The sequence below is a fragment of the Bombus vancouverensis genome, chromosome 7, assembly GCF_051014615.1.
Source record: "Bombus vancouverensis nearcticus chromosome 7, iyBomVanc1_principal, whole genome shotgun sequence".
Taxonomy (NCBI): domain Eukaryota; kingdom Metazoa; phylum Arthropoda; class Insecta; order Hymenoptera; family Apidae; genus Bombus; species Bombus vancouverensis.
The window spans coordinates 14158730-14179010 of NC_134917.1; the positions used below are offsets into that span (position 1 = coordinate 14158730).

Here is a 20281-nt window from a genome sequence, read left to right on the forward strand (position 1 = left end):
TGAATTATCTTCCTCTTCCATAATGTCATCACCATAAAATGTATCAAACGAAGAATGAAATAACTGGAACAAGGCGTTAATTACTTATATATCTGTGTATTTTATATTGTCGACAAAAAGTAACAATGTACGGTCAAACCGTATAATTTATCTACAACAATCTACAATAGATTACAATATGTTATCTTGTTTTTGTTGAGGGTTAGAGGGAGGCAGGAATATTAGAATAACGGGAACTGGGTTTTTTTTTGGAAGGAACGGGAAATCGGGTTAAAAGTGTGGAGGAAAGATGGTCGATGCAGGCCTTTCTTCGTTCGTGCTCCGTTAATCGCGATACAGTTGACTGTTTTAATTCTATATTAAATTACTCGATAGCTCTAGCCGTACTTGGTACGGAATAATGCATATATATCTGATTCTTAATGATCGATAACCCACCGCCCGACTTTTCCATCTACGCCGTGCCGTGAGGACTCTCTCGGTCAAAGTTAAGTATAAGGAAAAACTGGTCACAACGCTGGCTAACATCGTTGACCCGCATATCCGATTCATTGTTCGCGGATCGTGCATCCTCTCGTCTCTTTTTCAACTTCTTATGCCATATGCTGACGTTTCGATCGCAATTATCCCGATAGCAGGATATTTTTTAATTTTTAAGACTAATACTTTAGGATGAAAAAATAAAAATATCCAAGAAAATATCTTAGACTGGAATGTCATACTCGATTAGCTCTATTAAACAAAATAATGGAATACTTTTTCTAGTTTTTCATCGTCCAATTTGTAAATGGAAAAAACCTGAAACACGAATCGTAGATAGATACAAAGTACAAAGTGTTAAATATTTTTCAATAAGCAAGGGAAGTGATATAATCGTAGCGATGGAACAAGAGAAAGCAACTTTAAGAACTTGAAAAGTGATTTCAAAGGAACTTTCCTAAAGATATGTATGTACATTCTACATGCACCTTTGCGTGATGGCATTCTCTAGAGAAATACATACATACTTTTATAGGCTGACGTCTCAAACGAACAGAATAACGAAACATCGAGTATGCATTTCGGTAATCGTTTCGTCTTTGAACGCAAAATGAAACAACTAACATACTCTAACTTTTTGTAATTTCATTTTAAACGAAAAAATCTTTAATTTCAAGAGGGTGGCAACGAAACGGAATGATGAACGATTGAACGCGTCAACCTATCCCGATGGCATCTTCAATCGCATTTTCATTTTCTCATATTTCGGCCGGTTTGTTAATCGACTTGTAGATTTTTCTGTTGTGACGAGAAAAGCACGATCATTGGCTGTGGCATAGCAAGTGGGTCGGCTGGAAAGAGGGGAAAAAAGTTGAGCCACGAATAAAGGAACACCGCGGCTGGCAAAACACGCGTAATACGTGTCTATATGTATATACACACTGATATACATGTATACATATATACACATATCTGTAGCAATAATAGTAATAATTATAATAATCGTAGTGATAATAATAATAACAATAATAATGAATACGAACAACTTGTAATGTACAGAGTATATGCGTACATTCCTCAACGAAAGTTCCCTTCGCCTTTTCTCTCGTGTCACGTATTCCTTTCTTCCTTTCCTCTTTTCTCTATTTTTTCTCTGCTTCTTTCTTTTCTTTTCTTTCTTTCTTTCTTTCTTTCTTTCTTTTTTTCCGACACAACACGGAATCGTCTACAGGATTATTGATTCGACAACGTTCGAGCGATCCTGCAACTGACCGGAGAAGAGATTTGTCTCGTTATTATCTTTTTTTTTTCTTTTTTGAGTTACTTTTGCTGCTTCGTTTTTTTTTTCTTTTTTTTTGCTTCTTATAACATGTAACATGAGAAATCGTATCTTATTCGTTAAAGACATTCCCTACACAACACGGCTACGGTAATGCGTCATGGATATGTGCGCAAGTGCGTGTGAAGTAGAATGGAGGGAGACACAGAAAGACAGGAAGAGAAAGGATGAAGGGAAGGGGGAGAAGGGATAGATGGATGGATAGATGGATGGATGGATGGACAGATGAGGGTGAAGGGGCAGAGAGGGGGATAGATGGATGTGAGAGTTGAGGAAGGAGAGAGAGGCTGCAGAGGAGGGTGGTTGGTTGGGCAGGAGGTGGGAATCGGGTGGATTCGGGGTTGTCGAGTGTCCGCACGTACGCGCGCGTACGCACGTGCGCACATAGGCACACGTTCTTTAAAGTTTATATGTATAGACTTCTGTATATAATGTTAATCATTGATTTTTTTGTTTTCTTCTGTTGGTTGTTGGTTGCTTTCAAGTAAGCAGCTTTCTCGAGTATGTATATATATACACATAGGTATATGTACAATACATATATATGTGAATATATATATAGTTGCTATTACGTAATAATAACATGTACGCTCGTCAATTGCATCAAATTTTCTCCTCTCTTTTTCTCTCGTCTCATTCGCATCTCTTTCTCTCCTTCTTTCTTTCTTTCTCTTTCTCTAACACACACTCGTACATCGTTCATACGCGTTTACTCTCAGTTCCATTACACTCTCGCACTCGTTCTCCCTCTCATTCGCTTCGGCTTGCCTATAATTTCCTACCTGTATTGTATATAACTACAACGCTATGGTAGACAACAACAAGTAATATTATCCTAAACTTGTTTTCACTTGTTTTCTCTACATCGTATTCGTATATGCCGTAAAAATGTTGTATATAATGATATTAATATTGTTTACATATTCTGTTTTATTGCACGCGTTATCGGTCGCGATAGCACCGACACGTCGAACGAAAGTCGAGCATCCGATCGATCGTTGATTCGGCCGATCACCAATTTTCGTTAACGATCACCGCACGACGTTTAATTAAAATCCCCCGGCGAACTGTAACAGACTCCAAGATTTCGATATTTCGAATAAAAGAACAAATCGTGCAATTTCGATTGTAATCGACGAGATAACGTGAAATATGTTTTTACGATCGAACAAGACAGAAGAAAGGAAAACGTTGTAATCGGCTACGTTCAATTACCGATCCTAAATGTTCGTTCGCTATCGGTTCTACCGCGACATTTCTCTTTAACATCAGCCTGTTGTATTTTCATTTATTTATTTATCTTCCTGCGAGATATTCACTGTACTGATTTTTTTTCCTTTTTTTCTTTTTTTTTTTATCTTGCATGTAATATCCTCGTTAACGTTCAACTCGCACGCGATCAGCGATTTCTCTAGATATAAGCCGAAAATCATCCTGCGTGAGGTGTAAATAATATGGTCGTTGGTGCAGCATTTGTCTTGTCTCCGTTGAGAATACTCTCGTACCGGTATCCGTACGAAATTACATCGTGACTGAGACAAACGAAAAGCGTGGTCGTCTATCGAGAAGATCGATTTGCCGTTTACATATTTGACAGGTATCACAAAAATCGTCAAATCGAACGCTTATCGAGACCTCGTTGTTTCCCGATCAAATTGCACGTGCACGCTGCAATCCGTAGTAAAATTCATATTTATATTTATACATATGTGTATATTTGTGTATGTGTGGTGTGTTGTACGTGTACGCCTGTGTATATGTGAAAGTGTATATAATATATATATATATATATACATACATATATATGCTTGTGTGCGTGTGTATGTGTATATATATACACGTATATATAGATACATCTACATATACATATACATGTATATATACGTACTAGGCTGGTTTCGTCTAATCGCACGTATCCTAAATATCCGCGAAAAACAGAAAATCGACCTTTGTACGTTCCAATTTAACCCTAGTACTGTCGTCATTCTCCAACTCCACGCTTTTCCTTTAGAAAAATTTCTTTTCCTTCTAATTCTCTACGTCGTCGTTTGTACGATAAAAACAATAGATAAACGTTGATATAACAATCGGTGAATAGTAATTTAACAATGTAGCTTTGAAATTATTCTACGGTCGTGTCGCTAGAACGATAGTTTCGTAAAAATATTCTGTTTACCACCCATAGATCGAGTAACGGAGAAATAAGTTTAGATCGTTGATCTAACGGCCCTTCTGTTCCCGAAGCGCAGAGTATCGCGACACGATCTTTTCATCTACTCGCATCGTATCGGGGAAGCGATCAAGATCCACTCACCGATGTAAAAGGTGTGTAATTTGGAAGGGAACGATCGCGGGGATATATGGCGCGCGTGGAGCGAATACTCAAGGGCAGAGAAAGGGTTAAGAGAAGAGCGACAATTATCAAATATATCCGTACGCACGAGCGAAAGAAAGCGTTGCCGTAATAAAATCATCCTATCCTCGGACTCTCTCATCCCGACGTATACAACGTTAGACCTTTACATATTTATATGCGCCTTTATGTATATAAGTATGTAGATAATATATGTATATAATGTATAATAGTATAATTATTTATAATATTTTGTTACTTTATCCATTTTCATCTAAGATTCTGCGGTAACCTAGGTTTCTCTCGTCATCCGTTTACCTCGTAAAATCCGAAGTACTTTTTCTCAATTACGTCGTATCCAGTACGTCTACTACTGCGGCGATGGACGGGGGTAAAACCCTATGTAATGCGACGAATTCAACAACGACAATCATAAAATATATATATATGTATATACGTATATATATATATGTAAATATATGTATATATATATATATACGTGTGCTTTGTATATAACATACGTGAAAAGAAAAATCGGAACGAACGATATCACACGTATATGTATATATTTATATATATATGTGTGTGTGTCGTGCGTACACGCGCACGCGCGCGCGCACGTTGCAAGCGAGCACCTGTATTGTTGCGTGTAACTAATCGTAAGAGAACGTATAGCGTACGCCGAAGATCGATAATTAACTGGCATCTTTCACGCGTGCAACTTTCGCACGCGCGCACACACGTCTTATAGTATACCTAGTGCGATGTGCGTGTGTGGGTGTGTGCGCGCGCCCGCGCCCGCCACTGCGTGTCCAACAACGATCTGCAATCTGCATGCGATCGAATCGTTCGACAGGCTGGATCACCACCCGAAAACAGTATATGTATATATAATATCTATACGTATATACATATAGATGTGTACCTATATGTGTATACGATATATATACTATATGTACTGTATATATATATATATACTATATATATACATATAATACGTATTTAATAATATAATCTTTAATCATATATAGAAACTTTGTAACACCTTTATCCTTTTCCTTTTTTTCTTTTTTAACTTTTCCCTAAGTATCTTACAATATAAGTATCTAATAATATCGCTAAGTATTTAGTTACTTTATTAAATCGTCAGCGTCTCCTTCTCTTTGATATGTGCGTTCGCGCCTTGTCATTGCCAAGAGAATGTATTTTTAAGCCTTTGTAAGCGGAATTTCTGTTCTCTTCTGTTCGGTTTTCTTCCACAACCCCTCCCCTCTCCTCCCCACCTTCTGTCCATCACTCTCTTTCACTCACTCATACCGCTATCTACATACATTCAAGCTCACAATTATTTTTCTCGTTCTCTCGTGCGTTCTGGTACGCGCTCGCGCTCTTACTCCCGATCCTTCTCTTCCTCATTTTCTCCCCGTCTCCTTTCCTTCTTTTAAGTAAACCATATAACGACAATTAAAGCTACGTTATCGAAATGGAAAACAATATTTTCGATACGACCGTACGTCATACAGAGGGAAAGAAGTTTGTCCTCTCGTATCGCGAAGGATGCAAACCGTTCGACAGGTTTACGGTCATTCGGCTCTATCGTCACGGCATTGCGTTTTGCTCGAAAGTGTTTCGCGTGTCACGTCCGAATTCCCTCGATTCACATTGGTACTCCGTTTGCGTTATTTGACGAAGAGCGACTGTCCCCGTCTCGTTATTTGCGGATGCTCGAAGAATCGCGACACGAGAATAGAATAAAAATTTCTCGAACGAACGACCCTGATCCCGTGATACGAATTACACAACGGTTGTGTAAAGAATCAACCAACGGAGTTTGACGCGCGCATATTTTTTTTCTTTTTTTTATCGCTGCCGTATTTAGAATACAATAACGAAAAGAGACGAGAGCGAAAGGAAAAAGAAAAAGAAATTAGGGCAACCACGATGACGATCGCGTTGAAAAGAAAGTGGGTCGTAAAATATACTTCGATAAGATCCTTCCTTCCTCGTTCTCCTGTTTCCATCGGTCGAACAAAAGGAACCTTTTCCATCGGCTTAGATCTACATGCGTCCCGAACACGGCGAAAGAAAACGAAGGAATTTACTCTTGAACCATGAACACAATTCGCAACACACGGTTTCGGTCAACACTGGCACCGGTAGCATTCGTGTACCGACGTCTTCGACAACGCAAGATTCGACTTGAACGATCGCTCTTACATACGCGTATTTGTTTCTTTTTTTGTTCCTTTTTTATTTTCTCTTTTAATATATAAAAATGAATCTCGAGCCGTTAAATATGGGATCGGCCGCAACGATGTGTGTCCCGTTACGTCTCACGGCGAGACGCGCGTCGAAAATTCAAAGATTAGAATTGAAACTCGATGTCCCCTTTCAACCCTCAACGATGTTTATCCTAAAGTATTATAAAGTACAAATTACGAGCGCGATAATACCCCGAGCTTCGAGCACTTCGCCCGTTCGACCTTCGCCTTATCACGCGATTTCCCGTTCATCCGTTTTCGTTTCAACGAGAACAACCTAACGAACTCTCTATTTATCGTTACCCTCTTTTCTCTTTAAGGGCACGAATACGTTAAACTACGTTGCGTTCCGTTTTGTACAGGATTTCGATTCGGGACGAGAAATTTCCGCGAAAAGAACGTACGGAGTTTCGTTACCCATCCGGACGATTCGCTTTCACATTTCTCGTCGTTGAATCCAGGAAGAACATTTGTTTCGTAGAGACGATGCTCGGCTTTCTTTGTCAATCGTTCGTTCTCTGTCGTTGATCGAATGCAAGAGGAATTCGTACGAGAGGAAGGCCGGAAGCTCGAGGGATTGCGTTACTTCGTTCGCGGCCTCGGCCACACCCGTGCTCGACGCAGGTCGGATCGCTTCTGCGACGATCAAACGTCGCCAGCGTTGAACCTGTTGGTTGCGTGTGATTTTTCTATGTTTCGACGAGCTTTGTATAATAATAATAATAATCGATCGTTACGGTATCAGTACGCGCTACGATAACAAATGTTTGATTGAAAACGTTTATAATAATCGAAGCTACACGGAATCTCTCTCTCTCTCTCTCTCTCTCTCTCTCTCTCTCTTCCACATACACACTCTTTCATTCTCTTCCTCGGCGTGGTACTAAAAATGCTAAATTGCAAAAAAGAGGCGCCGCCGTTTGTTTCTCTTCTTTCCATATGTCTCTGTACGTGTCTTCGCGTATATGTGTATATGTGTGCGTGTGTGTGTGTGTGTGTGCTTGTCCTGTGTATGTCCGTGTACGCATGTGTGTGTATGTACATTTTCTGGTATCCTTTAATCGTTTTGTTAATCGGTGATCGGTACTTCGGGAAGATCGTATTGTGCATCTTTCGCTACTTGCTTCTTGTAATCGTTTACGAAACTATTAAGAAACGCTACGTGCTACCAGCTACTTCGCGCTAAAGGTTCCTCTCCTGCTTTCGTCGTTATATTTACGCGCTTGTTATGTCAAATCGTCTCGTGAGAAGCCGCTGCATTCACTTTCTCATTGTCCTTCCCGTACCTTTCGTTCGGACGCTTCGAGAACGCTTCGCCTTTTCCCGTTTGATCCTGCGATTTTCTCGATGGAAACTGGCACGATCGAGAGCCCACTTTCGAAAGAACGATCCGCGGATGCGAGAGGATCGATGAAAGCCACCCAGCGTTTGGCGAGCATGTGCGTGACGAACGCCTAGTCCGTTCGTTTCTCGACAGACTACGAAACTTCCTCGTTGAAGTAGTATCGGTAGACGATAAGGCGAACACGGCTGACAATTAGACGCGACGCAGCGTAATAACCACGTGACGATCGGCGATCGCATATATTCCGATAGAACGTTCCTCTTCTTTCTTCGAGATATCGCCAAGTCGGTCCTCGAGAACGCGTTACCACGGCCGATCGCCACGGATCAACGTAGAATTATCGTAATAGTAGTAGAAGCGTAAGATTAGTTCGATGCTAGAAGATGTAAAAGTCGGTGAAACGCGAGAGTCAAACAGCACCCGGCTACGGACGTTTTTCGTAAGAGTCCCGTAGCGAAGAGCGAGAACGAGATATTAACGAGATGTAGCAGCGGCTAAAGAGTAGAACAACTACGATTCGTGGGTACGGTGAACGCGCCGCAAACACGAGCTCGCTTCTTAGAGCGTAAAGCTGCTTGAACCGTGAACCGCGATGGTTCCTCCTCTTAGTTTCGATAGTCGAGAGTATACAAAAGTGTGACAACGTTTGAAGTATGCGCGAAGTGAATTCTCGTTTAATTTCGTTACCGAATCGGTTAGGTTCGCTTGTCATTTTCTACTCCGTTTCTTCTCCGGTTCACCGTGATTTCTGATCTCTCCTCGTTACGATTTGATTCTCTGCATCCGCAAACAGCATTTTGCGTCGTGCGAGTATTTCTTTTTTTTTTGTGTTTTTTTTTTCTTTTCTTCTTTAGTAAAAAGCTAGGCCGCTGTTAGGCGTTCAGGCGGTTCCGGATATATACGTCGTTCCTTTTAATCCTCTCGTCGAACCGCAGTCGCGCTGCGATTTCGCCTTCTCCGCTTTCAGTATCCTTATCTTAGTCGATATCACGTTTATACCTATTTGTTTATAATCTACGCGCTCGAAACGTACGTAGCGTGACATCGAAAACTCGAAAGAATGTCAGCGAAAGATAGCTTAGTGAGAGTCGCTTTCGTTCCGGGATCACGGAACCACGCTCTTTTCCCTCCTTTTTACTTTAAGTAACCAAAAAGTCTCTTTTTCGTTTTTGCCTCGAGCGTTTCACTTTTCTACTTGCCCCGTGATCTCCGGTATTGGAGGTTCGTTAGCGTTACTCTTCTACAGAGAAAGAACGGCATGCAGCGACTCGATCGTAAACTGAATACCATCAAGAGAGAGGTGCAGAGTAAGCGTCGCGGGTGTTCGTTTCGAATGACGTTCGAGTCGACTGCACGACGCTCCCCTCGGAGACTGCGTTTCGCCAGTTTCGCTACGCGTTTAGGAAGATTCGACCTCTTCTCGTGTCTCTTACGTAGATTAGTTGAATAGCTATTAATCGAAGTTAAAAACAGGCACGCCGGAAACCGGAGGCGCGTGTTCTACCGGTAAAATCGTTGCTGAAACGAGGGTGGTCTTTTTTCGATTTCAACGTCGGCGATTCTTTTCAAATACCGAAGATATTCTTACACTTGTAGAATAATTAGAAGAGAGATAATCAATTTTCTATGGTCGAAACGATCGATCGATCCACCGTCGTTTCGGCGATTCGCGATCCGAATCGGCGCTTCCGTTCTCTGCGTACAACGTTAGAGCGCTGACGATCGGCGGATTCGTTTTCGGTCAATGAAAACGCGACGCGTGGCCGATCGATTGAAGGCGAGCCGGAGTTCGCCGCGTTTCGTCATGGTTCCGACCCTCGCGCGCCGTCTCTTTCCTCCCACGGCTACTGTTTTCGTTCGCGAGACAATGTAATTTCGCGGAGCCGTACGCGGAAAAAACGGCCTCGGGGGATAGCGTTAGGCGGAACAATGGTATCGAGCAAACACAACGCGGATCGAACGGCTTTGCGAGTTTCGAGCGATTAATCGAGGTGACACGCTGCTGGCCAATTAGCCGGAACGTTTGTCACTCGCATGTTTTGTCCCTGAATGAATTTTTCGCAACGTTGTTCCGATAGTTGCCTTGTTCTTCGCGCGTGACTAAAAATACACGGCGAAAGGGGAACGTTGCCTAACGCTATCGCGTGTAACGAATTCGAAAACGAAGCGTCGAGCGTCGGAAGCGCGTCCGTGCAGATTTTACGAACACGACAGAGTAGATTTGGCTAGATCCTACGGTTATAGACGAAAAGAAAGTGTTGCACTTTATAGAGAGAAATCAGCGAGCCGTCAGGCCGTCCACTGTGCAACGAGAGATCGTCGATCGCTTACTCGGCGGATGAAATCGCGTCAACCGGTTTTAGATCGCGATCGGCAACTAGCGGCACGAATCGTGGATTCGTTCGATCGATATATTTTACTTTACACGGTATCGAATTCATTGTTTCCATCGTGAAACAATTTGGCAGTACGACTAACGCCACTTGACGAGTCGCGTATCAAAGCGAAAACATCGACGTATCGGATGCCTTCTGCCGCGGGTAAACCGGTAGCTCTAAACTCGGTCGTGCGTTCGACGATCCTCGAGAGAAATCGCGTTGGAAAACGGCGTTTCGTCGAGCTTCGAGCGTGCGAGAGTCTAACGAGTGGCTTCGACGGGCGAGTTGTTCGAATCGAGACGCTACATCTAGGATAAGTATCGTGGGAAGAAACAACGTGGTATAAAAGCAGTAGAATAGGAGTAGAAGTAACAAGGAGTGGAATTACGGAGAAGAGATAAAAGAAGAAACGGTAGGAAAAGAAGAAGAAGAAGAAGAAGTAGCGTCGGAGGAAGAAGAAATAGCAAAAAGGAACGAGATCGTAGCGATCTGTTTCTCTCTAGATTACGCAAACGTAGATACAGTTGGCGCGATCGTTGGCACGATTGGCCGACGCACTCGCTGTGTTCAGACAAAGCGACGACTACGGCTGTTCGTCGAACAGAATTCGCCGCTAAAATTCTTAACGAGACGAGTATTTTGTTTCAGGTATTTCAAGGTTTTTACAATATTTACACGTATCTCGACTAGAACAAAAACGCTTCGTAACCTGGGTGACGTGTAATAACCGTTTAATCGTTAAACCGGCGATGGGAGAGTAACGAGATTCTTTAGGGAACGAGGGAAGGGGATGTGATGCATCAACATTGTTTCGGTTGTTATTTCGGGAAGGCTGTTGTCTGTCGTTCCTCTTTCGATCGATGCGGCGCTCGAGGAAGATTGTTCTCATCGGCCGTGGACGATTCGCCGACGACGATGATAATGACGATGACGAGACCCGTAAATGTGCGTCCATCTACCGTCTCTGCTGGACCTCTGGATCGCTCGGTTGGTCCGCGTTCCTAGGCTGGACAGACCAGGAACTCGTACTCGAACATCAGCGAGACGGCAACGAAGACGAAGTAGAGGAGGAACATCGTAAACCCGAGGCCCTTGTTCATTCGCCACTTGAAACAGGCGATGCTCATGATGACAAACAACAGCATGCAGAAGAGGATCGCTATGCTGCACACCATGCCCACCGAGTTCACCTCCACGGGTTTTCCGTAGATCAAGCCGTAGAGTAGCCACGGTACCGGAAGCCTGAGGACAGAAATACAACGGAAAATCCAGTCGAATTTCGAATATCTGTTAATCCAGTTCTATGGTTTTATCAACTAGCTAGAGGAAACGTCCTATATTTTTCTATCTATATGGGAAATATTTTGAAACGATCCACGATTCTTTTCGATACGTAAATATTTCACACTCGACTATTTTTAACCAAATGGCCCGTGACCTCGTTCTGCCTGACGATGAAGCAAATCGGAACTTCTCGGTCGGAAGAAAGATTTCCCAGCATCCGGTACATACGTCATCCTCGCAACCAAAGGATTCGACCTGGCCGAATTTTCTTCATCCCGTCGCTTGTCAGTTTACTCGTTACCTGTTCCTACTCCTGGCCGCGAACACGGATATTAAAGGAAAATCGACGAGCACGGGCAACGCGGCAGAAACGCATTTGGCAGACGCGGCTGTTGTTTCACGCCGAATCGTCTTGCATTATCTACGCGTCCGGCCGCTTCTAATCGCAATCTTCAAGGTAGAATAGCGTCTTGCGCGATACGCACGCGCCCTTTCGCATTTTACCCCGTTTTCCTCTCGGGCAACTTGCCAGCTGGCGCGCCTGCAACGAATGCGTGCGAGCGAATCGATCTTCCATCGACTAGGCCGCCGAATGTCGAATCCGCTGGCCAGGAAATGCGCGCCCAAAAACGGTAACCTTCTTCGTGGCTGTGTTTAAGAGAACGCGCACGTTTGGTAAATCGCGGTGCCAAATTCATGTCGAATAGATCGTCGCGTCTCGTCGCGTTCTCATCTGCAAACGCGTAACGCTTCGGGGGATTGGAGAAAGAGGCTGACCGGTCGATTGGTTCAGGTCGAGAAAAAATTCAGCCACCAGGACGAAACTCTGTTTGCGTTTATCGTTGCCGCGAAGCAGGCGTGCGCGTAACCAGCGTAATTTCGATTCGAGTTTGTTATTGTCTCTAAGACGATTATCCGCAGCATCAGTTCGGATTCCGCTTGGATATATCGTTCTGGCTGATAAGGTCGATTCCCTGAGCCCTCGAATCGCTATTGCCCCACTTTCCAGACAAACTTTTACCCATCGAAGTTTATCGCCATTAAGACGATTAAATTAATTAACTCGATTACTCCTAACAACTCTCGCGGTCGAGCTTCGATTATTTGTTTTTCTCTGGCGAAAATATCGGTATCGGGAGGAAGCACGGAGTACGATCCAGCGCGTCGTAACCGAGAAAATATTTGCGGACGAATCTAGCGGACGAGGGGATGATTCTTTGGCAGAGGACGAAGAAAAGGATCGTCGAAGAGCCTCTCTGATATCATCGTGGAAAATGAGTCGCGTCTGGCATTGGTATTTCTGCTATTTCACGCGCCAACGATATAATAATCCCGGCGAGGATGTGTGCGCGTGTGTGCTTGGAAGAGGACGTTTGGAGGGAGAAACGAATGGCGAATGGTAAATCGCGAACGTTATTACAGAGGAATAGCGAGAATACTTCAATGGGCTGGCGCAATGACCAATTCTACGCGTCTCCTCTTGGCTTCGTTTGATCATCGGTGAAATTCCAATTTATACGCTTGAATTCTGTTCGTACAATAACTAGCTAACGGCCGCGCGATTCTGCCGCTTTCCGAGTTTTCCAACAATTCGGCTCGCGCGAACCCGAGTCGGACCAATGTGTCTCGACTCGATGGGAATTTTCAAAATCGCGACACATTTAACGACTTGGAAGAATTTCAGGCGCACGAGAGCTCTGCGAGTCTCGAAACTTTGTAATTTAATCATCTCGAATCTGAATGTCATTTAACTACCGCGGAATAATGGATATTTAAATCCTCTGGCGGTATCGGTCCGCCCAAGAAGAAAGATAATATATTTTCCAAGTTTGAAGGACGATTTCTTTCTTTATGTTGGCGAACAGTTTCCGATACACAGCAACCCTCTTTTAGAAGGATTGTAAACGTATTAAAAATCGCTTACGTGGATCTTCCGTCCAATCATGTTATTTATCTTCAATGATATCTACGTTTTACGTTATAGAAAAGCAATAAATGCAAACGAAGTACGCTTAGTTTATCGTATGCGGTAACCGTAGCTTGTTAAAAGAAAAGTATACGGAACAGCGTCTATATAGAGACTGATTTCCGTGTAAGTCATAGCGTAAATGAAAAGTTCATAGGAATTACGTCAGTTCGATTACCTAGCCAAACGTTCGTGTAACTTTTATCGCAGTTTCTCGTTTCCAGACTTTGTTAAATGATTAAATGATTCGAGAATACTTAAAACAGCCCGAAATTCTATCAAGACTCGAACCGAAGAAACTTTTCGTTCGCCGATAGCGACGACCTGAGGTCAATGTCCCCCCACCCCACCGCCTATCTGTATTATACAATTAAATAGATTGTACCGGTGCACATGTTTCCGATATTTCCAATAGGTGGGCGATCGGCGAATCTGTCGGAAGATCGTTTCTTTGGTTCCTTTCATCGGGTAATCGTTCCCGACGTCGAGCAATTTCCGTTCCCTGAAGACACCTTCTTTCTCCGCGGCCAGATCGATCGAAAGCCTTAAGAAAACTTCGCGTGTTATCCGACGTACGAAAGGAAAAGTCATGTAATCGCGTGAGCTATGTGGTGACTGTGGCTGAAGAACTATGCACGATGACGACTACTCTTTAAGTTTTCTTCCGACATATCCGACGAAAAATCCCAGCCACTCTAAACGGCGAATATAATTTTCAGGAAAGCCGACGTTTTCAGCCTGCTATACCGTGTCCTGGTCAGGTCTCGTTTCATTCTTCCTATATTACTCGATCGATTAATTTCACAATTTTCGTTAATAGGAGAATTTACATAAAGTCAGACGAACAGAACAAATTAAATTAAATTAAATTTTCTCCCGTCGATCATCGGACTACTCTCCGATCTTAAACAGTTTAAACCTTCAGACGCTTTAATAAGAATGTTTAATTGTTGTCAATAAAATACTTAATGGCATGATGAATAGCGAGTTAAACGAATAGCCGAAATTCGAAGATAATTCTATTCATGGGCATCTCGGTTCTCGAATCGTGACCAACAAAAATGTCCAAATTTGCAAACGTGTTGATCTTTGTTGCGAATAAATCCTTTTACACCTTCAGGCGTGGCTCGTTATTCGTTCTCTCGAGATGACTACTTTTCATATCGTAACAGACAATGTATACTATATATATATATATATATATATATATATATATATATATATATATATATATAACAATAATTAACGTACATTGTATTATCGTATTATCGTTATATTATCACGACACAACGTTTAGAACGATGAACGAGACAAATGTCTGCAGGATTTTCCACGTTGACTTTCTTCCTGAGTCTTTGAATGCGTCATACAACTAAGATCTCGATTTCTCTGAAATAATCGTAGACAAGTATGAGACCCGGCGAGGATCGTCGTAAAGTGTTCCACCGAGATGAATACCGGCTAACGAGAGATTCCACTGGCTCAAAGTGACGTAATCTTATTACTCGCGCCTTAACCGCCTTCTGAAGAATAATGCGCCGACCATCTATCTCGACCCATCTCCGTCTTTATAACGTAAATTCCCGTAATTGTGATATGAAATAGACGCGGTTAAATTTCAATTGGCGATTCTGTGTGCAAACGGGAACGTTCGTGCCAGAGGAAATACGATCGTCGATGTAACGCGTACACGATATCTTCATTGGCGATACGTTTGAAGTTAACGTGTACTAGCTTGGCAACTAAGTGATTGCGGATTCTGTCGATACCACCTAATGGCAAAATCCGCAATCACTTAGTTGCCAACCCAACAGTATTTAGCTTGTCTGCGAATCGTTTTCGCGGAACTTTAAAAACGTTGGAAATCGATGTTCCTTCATCGACGTTGGGTAAAGCGCGTTGCGATTTTCCAGCAGCTTTATCGTCAGTGGCAGATTGTGTGTCCCGCATGAAAATTGCCATAACCGATGTCCTCGATAACGTCGAGCGATGGCCGTTTACGAGCAAGCCGTATAAATCCATATGCGACCTACATCGGACTGCAGACAAAACAAGTATCGATAAATTATCCGGTCGAATCGAACCGAAGAAACGAAGCTCTTGCGTTTATTTGTCTCTCGCAGTTTCCTGCGTCGCTTCCCTTACCCATCGTTACGACCAGTGCGCGTTGCTTTCGTAACCGATCGCCACGCGTGGATAAGTCGACCAAGAATCCCTAAGATCGAAAGTCAAGCTATCGTACTCTTCTTTCAATTCCATTCATCCGTGTTCCGTGCACCAGCTTCGAAAGTTTCGCGCGTGGTGACAGTTATGCACGCGAGGATATCGAAAGGAGACACGAAGAGAAGAGAAATACGTTGTAAGATGGAAAATATAGAGCTCACCCAACGGTCACGTCGAAGATGTTGCTGCCAACGGAGCTGGAGACGGCCATGTCGCCGAATCCTTTTCGCGCGACGATGACGCTGGTGATCAGGTCTGGGATGCTGGTGCCGGCAGCGAGGAACGTCAGGCCCATCACTTCCGGCGGAATGCGAACCGTGTCGCCGGCGATGTTCGCCCACCAGACCATCAGGTACGAGTACGCTGCGATCCAGAAGATCGAGCCGATGAACGTCACCGCGAAGAACTTTTTCCCTGCGAGAAAACGGACGAATTGACCTCGGAAACGTGGCTCTTCGCCCTCCTCCCCCCGTATCCGGTTAAAAGGATATCCTGCTTAAATCGAATCCCCTTTCTTTCCTTTGGAAAACTTCGCGTTTGCCGTTTCTCCTTTCTTCTCTCTCTCTCTTTTATTTCTTTTTTTTTTTTTTTTGTGAAGCGTGTTTGCTCGAACATCGAATTTAGAATATCGCGGCGAACTTTCGTGAGAGCGTAGGCTTTCGTGAGGTTGGTTTAAGGAGAGGGAGTCGATTTGTAAAGTACCACGCCCAAGACTCTGTATCGCGACAATCGAAATCTAAGCTGGAATCTTTGCAACCGCATTAAGGTGGATAAGAATCGAAACATTTCCTGCCGGTATTAATATTATTGCTACCGAGAACGAGCTTTCCGTCAGATCGTTTATTCTAACGATAGAAGCGAAAGAAAAATGAAGGGACTTAACGAGACTCAAGCTCGCGATTCTACGCTCTTTCTAGCGAAAGAAGGTACAACGAACCCTCTTTCTTTCTTTTCTTTTCTTTTCTTTTCCCCTGTCTTCTCTGTCACTCGTTAATTCCTCCGCTTCCTTTCACCTTTCACCTTTTGCCACCCTTCCTTTTAATTGTTCCCGCTCCTTTCTCATTTTTTTTTTCCTCTTTGAGATATCAAAATTTGATACGCATCTGTCGGATCGATAAGATAACATCCGCTGGCAAAATTTCTCATTGTTATTATCGTTATCATCGTTGCCTTCATTCGGTAGCCACATAGATCCTGTGCTGTTATTTCTGGCTACAATTCATCACGGTGAAAAAAGGTTGATCGCGAGAAATCTGACAGAATCGTTTCGTGCGTTCGACTTTGGCCCTCTTTCCCTCTTCACGAGCTTGCAGAAAAACGGACCTTCGCGTACTCGCGCAGCGCCCCTTAATTATTACCCTGACATTGAGATTCCAATTAATCATCGGGTCCAATTTATATCTAACGAAGATCGGTGGCGAATACCTGCAGAACGAGGAAAAGAAAACGAACTGCTGGCATTTAGAAAGCGTGCAGGGAACAAAGCTCGGGCATGAATTTCTCGAGTTAACAGTCCCTCTTAAAGGAAGTTGTTTTCTCGTTATAGTCGCGTGTAGCCACGGGACAACGGAATAACGTTCGAGACGATATATCGAGATTTATTTCAGTGGCGATCTCGAACGGGTCAGTTATCGCGGAGAAACGAATGTTTGACGACTCCTGGGGCAAAAATTGAAACGAAGAGGCCGCGGCGTAATTTTCCGCGACGATGAAAAGCTACTGCTCGTCGCCGCGGCAGGCTGAATGCCAGCGCGAGGTAACAATCAGTCGTCGATTCGAAATTAGCGTGTCAATATCATCTTTCGTCGTTGGCATTGTGTCGCGTTCAAATGCAGACCCGTTAATAGGCCGTGATAATGCAGCACGTCCGTGATTGATGGCAGCCCAGGAAACCGTTTTGAATAACAGACGCGCGTGCCGCCTGTCGTCCATCTTGCAGTGCCGTTTAATTGCATCGTTCGATCTCGATATCCATTCGGCAAGTCTATGCGTTAGGCGACATTGAAAAAGTTCAAACGTCACGAATGCGTCGGTATCGATCAACGAAAGCGAGTGAAAACGTATCTTGGAGCGTCCCATGGGGAACGGCGAACGGCCAACGAATGCAAATTTACCGCCAACGTAAAGCCATTAAACATAAAACGCGATAGAAAGCAATAGAGCTGGGGACGTAACTCGGTCGTAAGGGAGAAAGCAAAGATTAATAGTTGAAAATAACAGGTATCCGGTCGAACGTGAAATACGATCGAATCGCTGAAGAATAGACTTTTTCGAAGACAATGGAATATTTTTGCGTAGCTCGCCCGATCCAACGATCCAGCGTTAAATAATGCAACACGCGGACGGAAATATCCGCTTGCGATTATTCGTCGCACCGCCAAGTACGGAAGGAAATTTCGCTTGTTATTTTTGGAAAATTTTATTATCGTACGAGCGAGCACGTTCGACGTCCTAACTAAATGCCCGAGGAAGAAAAGAAAGGAAAACGACGAGCAAGGAGAATGGTCCACTGGATTATCGTTCTAACGTTCTACAGACCCAGCAGCGAGTTTCCTTGCTCGTGAATCGACTAACCGCTCGCCTACAAAGATTACATCATTCCGCTTGAACGGCGTTTTGCTTTGCCGATACCGCGACACGAGAAACGTATCATACGCTTGCAGCGCAACATTTTCGTTCGCGATGGCCATGCACAGAGGAAAATGGATCGTTCGATCACGCGCTTGATTAAAACCGATACACGTCAAAAATTTCTGCACACGGTAAACTTTTATCGTTGGTCGATGATTTAAAAAGTTAACAACGACTCGTCCTTAAATCGATGCCTGGAATATTCAAAACGATTTGTTCCGACTTTGCGAATCGAGTGTCAAAAACACGCCGCCGTTTAATATCTCGAAACGTCATGTTACGCGTTTCACGCGTGGAAAAACGGTACTTGATTTCGCCTACTCCATAAATGATGCACCACCGCATAAACGAGAAACAACGACCGATTTAGGTATTACCTTTATCTGCGTTGTCGATATTTGCTGACCATATTTAACCATAGAAAACAAAAAAACGACGCATTAAAATCGCCGTCTCTCGATATCAGGCACGCGACGAATTTTAAAAATTCTCTAAAATATTTCACTCGTTTCTAGTTATACCGCAATCTCGAACACGCATCTCGATTATGGAATCCGGCACGATCGAATCACGTGAAATTGTTTTGAGAGCGTGCGACACAAATTTCGAAGATACGTCGCCTCCAAGATTAACGAGCCGATGCTCGAAACTTGTCATAGCTACGAAAATACTCTTAACGCTTTGAATATGCTCGATATAGGATAAGGTGTGGGATCAAACCTGATCTTAGATTTTTCAAATTCTCGATCGGTCCGTTGACTGTCCAGAAATTCTTCAACTTTTTAAATTACACGTCGCGTTTAACGGGCTAGTTTGTTAGGCAACTTCGACCGTATCAACGATACGCTTTGCTCGACCGCGAATCTGCTTTAAAGCATCCGTGTTAACTCGCATGAAATCGTAACACTCGTCGCTTAAAGTTAGCGCTCGCTCTTTGATACTTCGGTTCGTGTACCGATGCGTCCGACAGCAGCAAACGGTCCATGGCCGTCGGATACAAAGATAATAAATAAAAATCAATAGAAAATCTACTTACCCTGGAAAATAAGACGCGAGGTTTTTGGCAAACTGAACGAAATGAGAGGAGCCTGCTCGGCGAAGAATCCCCTGGCTTACGGTTAAACCGTAAACTCGTACGGATCCTCGAGAGGACTGTCTTTTACGGCGAACCGGAGTAGAGCAAACTATGCCTTTGATATTCCTCTATGAAACTGAAAGCTAAAAATTTACTGGCTTTGGACGGAACGAGGATGCAGCAGCGCGCTGCTCTCGTTTCGTCCAACTGCTGCCGCTGTTTGAAACAATGCACGCTCCTTTCCCGATAATCGAAACAAAGTCTTGGGTCAGCGGTAGGTTAAAGGATCTGAAGGAAACGACTCTGTTGGAAACTCTGCACGAAATCCAGTGTGTCGTTTCATCTTCCGCCGGCTTACCTCTGGGTGTCCTTGTGTCTGGTAACGTCAGCCACAGAGGGAACAGAATTGGCGCGACCAAAATGTAAGTTAGTCTTTTCCTGGGACTGCTGGGCCAGCCCATGTCCAAGGCTTCCGGAGGTTCATCCTCCTCTCCCTGAAACAAGCATTTATTTTCAAAGGCAAAATTCCCTCTGGCAACCTCGCGTCGTGCATCTTCCGCGTTCGATTTTCTCTCTAATTAACACGCCCGCTTAATCCGTTTGCTGTATCCGGTCGGATGGAGTTAAGAAAGAAGCCGAGTTTTCCTATCCGCCGTACACTCGATCGCCGTTTATCGTTGGAAAACACAATGAAGCTGGGCGGTGAAGCGACATAGGCTTCTAAATACCGCGGGTAACTCGGCAAAGGCACAAAGCAGATCCCTTAGATCCATTCTCGGCTAACCGCGACACAATGGGCCGGTTCATGTTTGGATTTTCCAGCTGCACTCGTCTCGCCGCTGATAATTGCCAGCGAGAGGCAACAGCGGCGATTAATTCCCGCCGAGTATAGCGATAATTTTACCGCGCGCGACTATTTCGCGCAGTGCGATTTCGGCTGCAGTGA

At 43.8% G+C, this 20281-nt stretch overlaps 1 protein-coding gene across 3 annotated transcripts in view; it reads right to left on the reverse strand.

The window, feature by feature from the left end:
* Positions 1-80: 80 nt before the first annotated feature.
* Positions 81-20281, reverse strand: part of Nckx30C (solute carrier family 24 member Nckx30C) — a 51618-nt gene continuing 31417 nt past the window's right edge. For 2 of the 3 annotated variants that reach the window (XM_033328268.2, XM_033328260.2), the window contains exons 5-7: positions 19694-19829; positions 15791-16043; positions 81-11398 (exon numbers count right to left, since the gene is read on the reverse strand). In XM_033328268.2, coding sequence (XP_033184159.1) covers positions 11158-11398; positions 15791-16043; positions 19694-19829 — 630 coding nt within the window. In that variant the 3' untranslated portion in view covers positions 81-11157. The remainder of the gene's footprint in view (positions 11399-15790; positions 16044-19693; positions 19830-20281) is intronic. The other variant, XR_013058852.1, reaches the window with a different exon arrangement.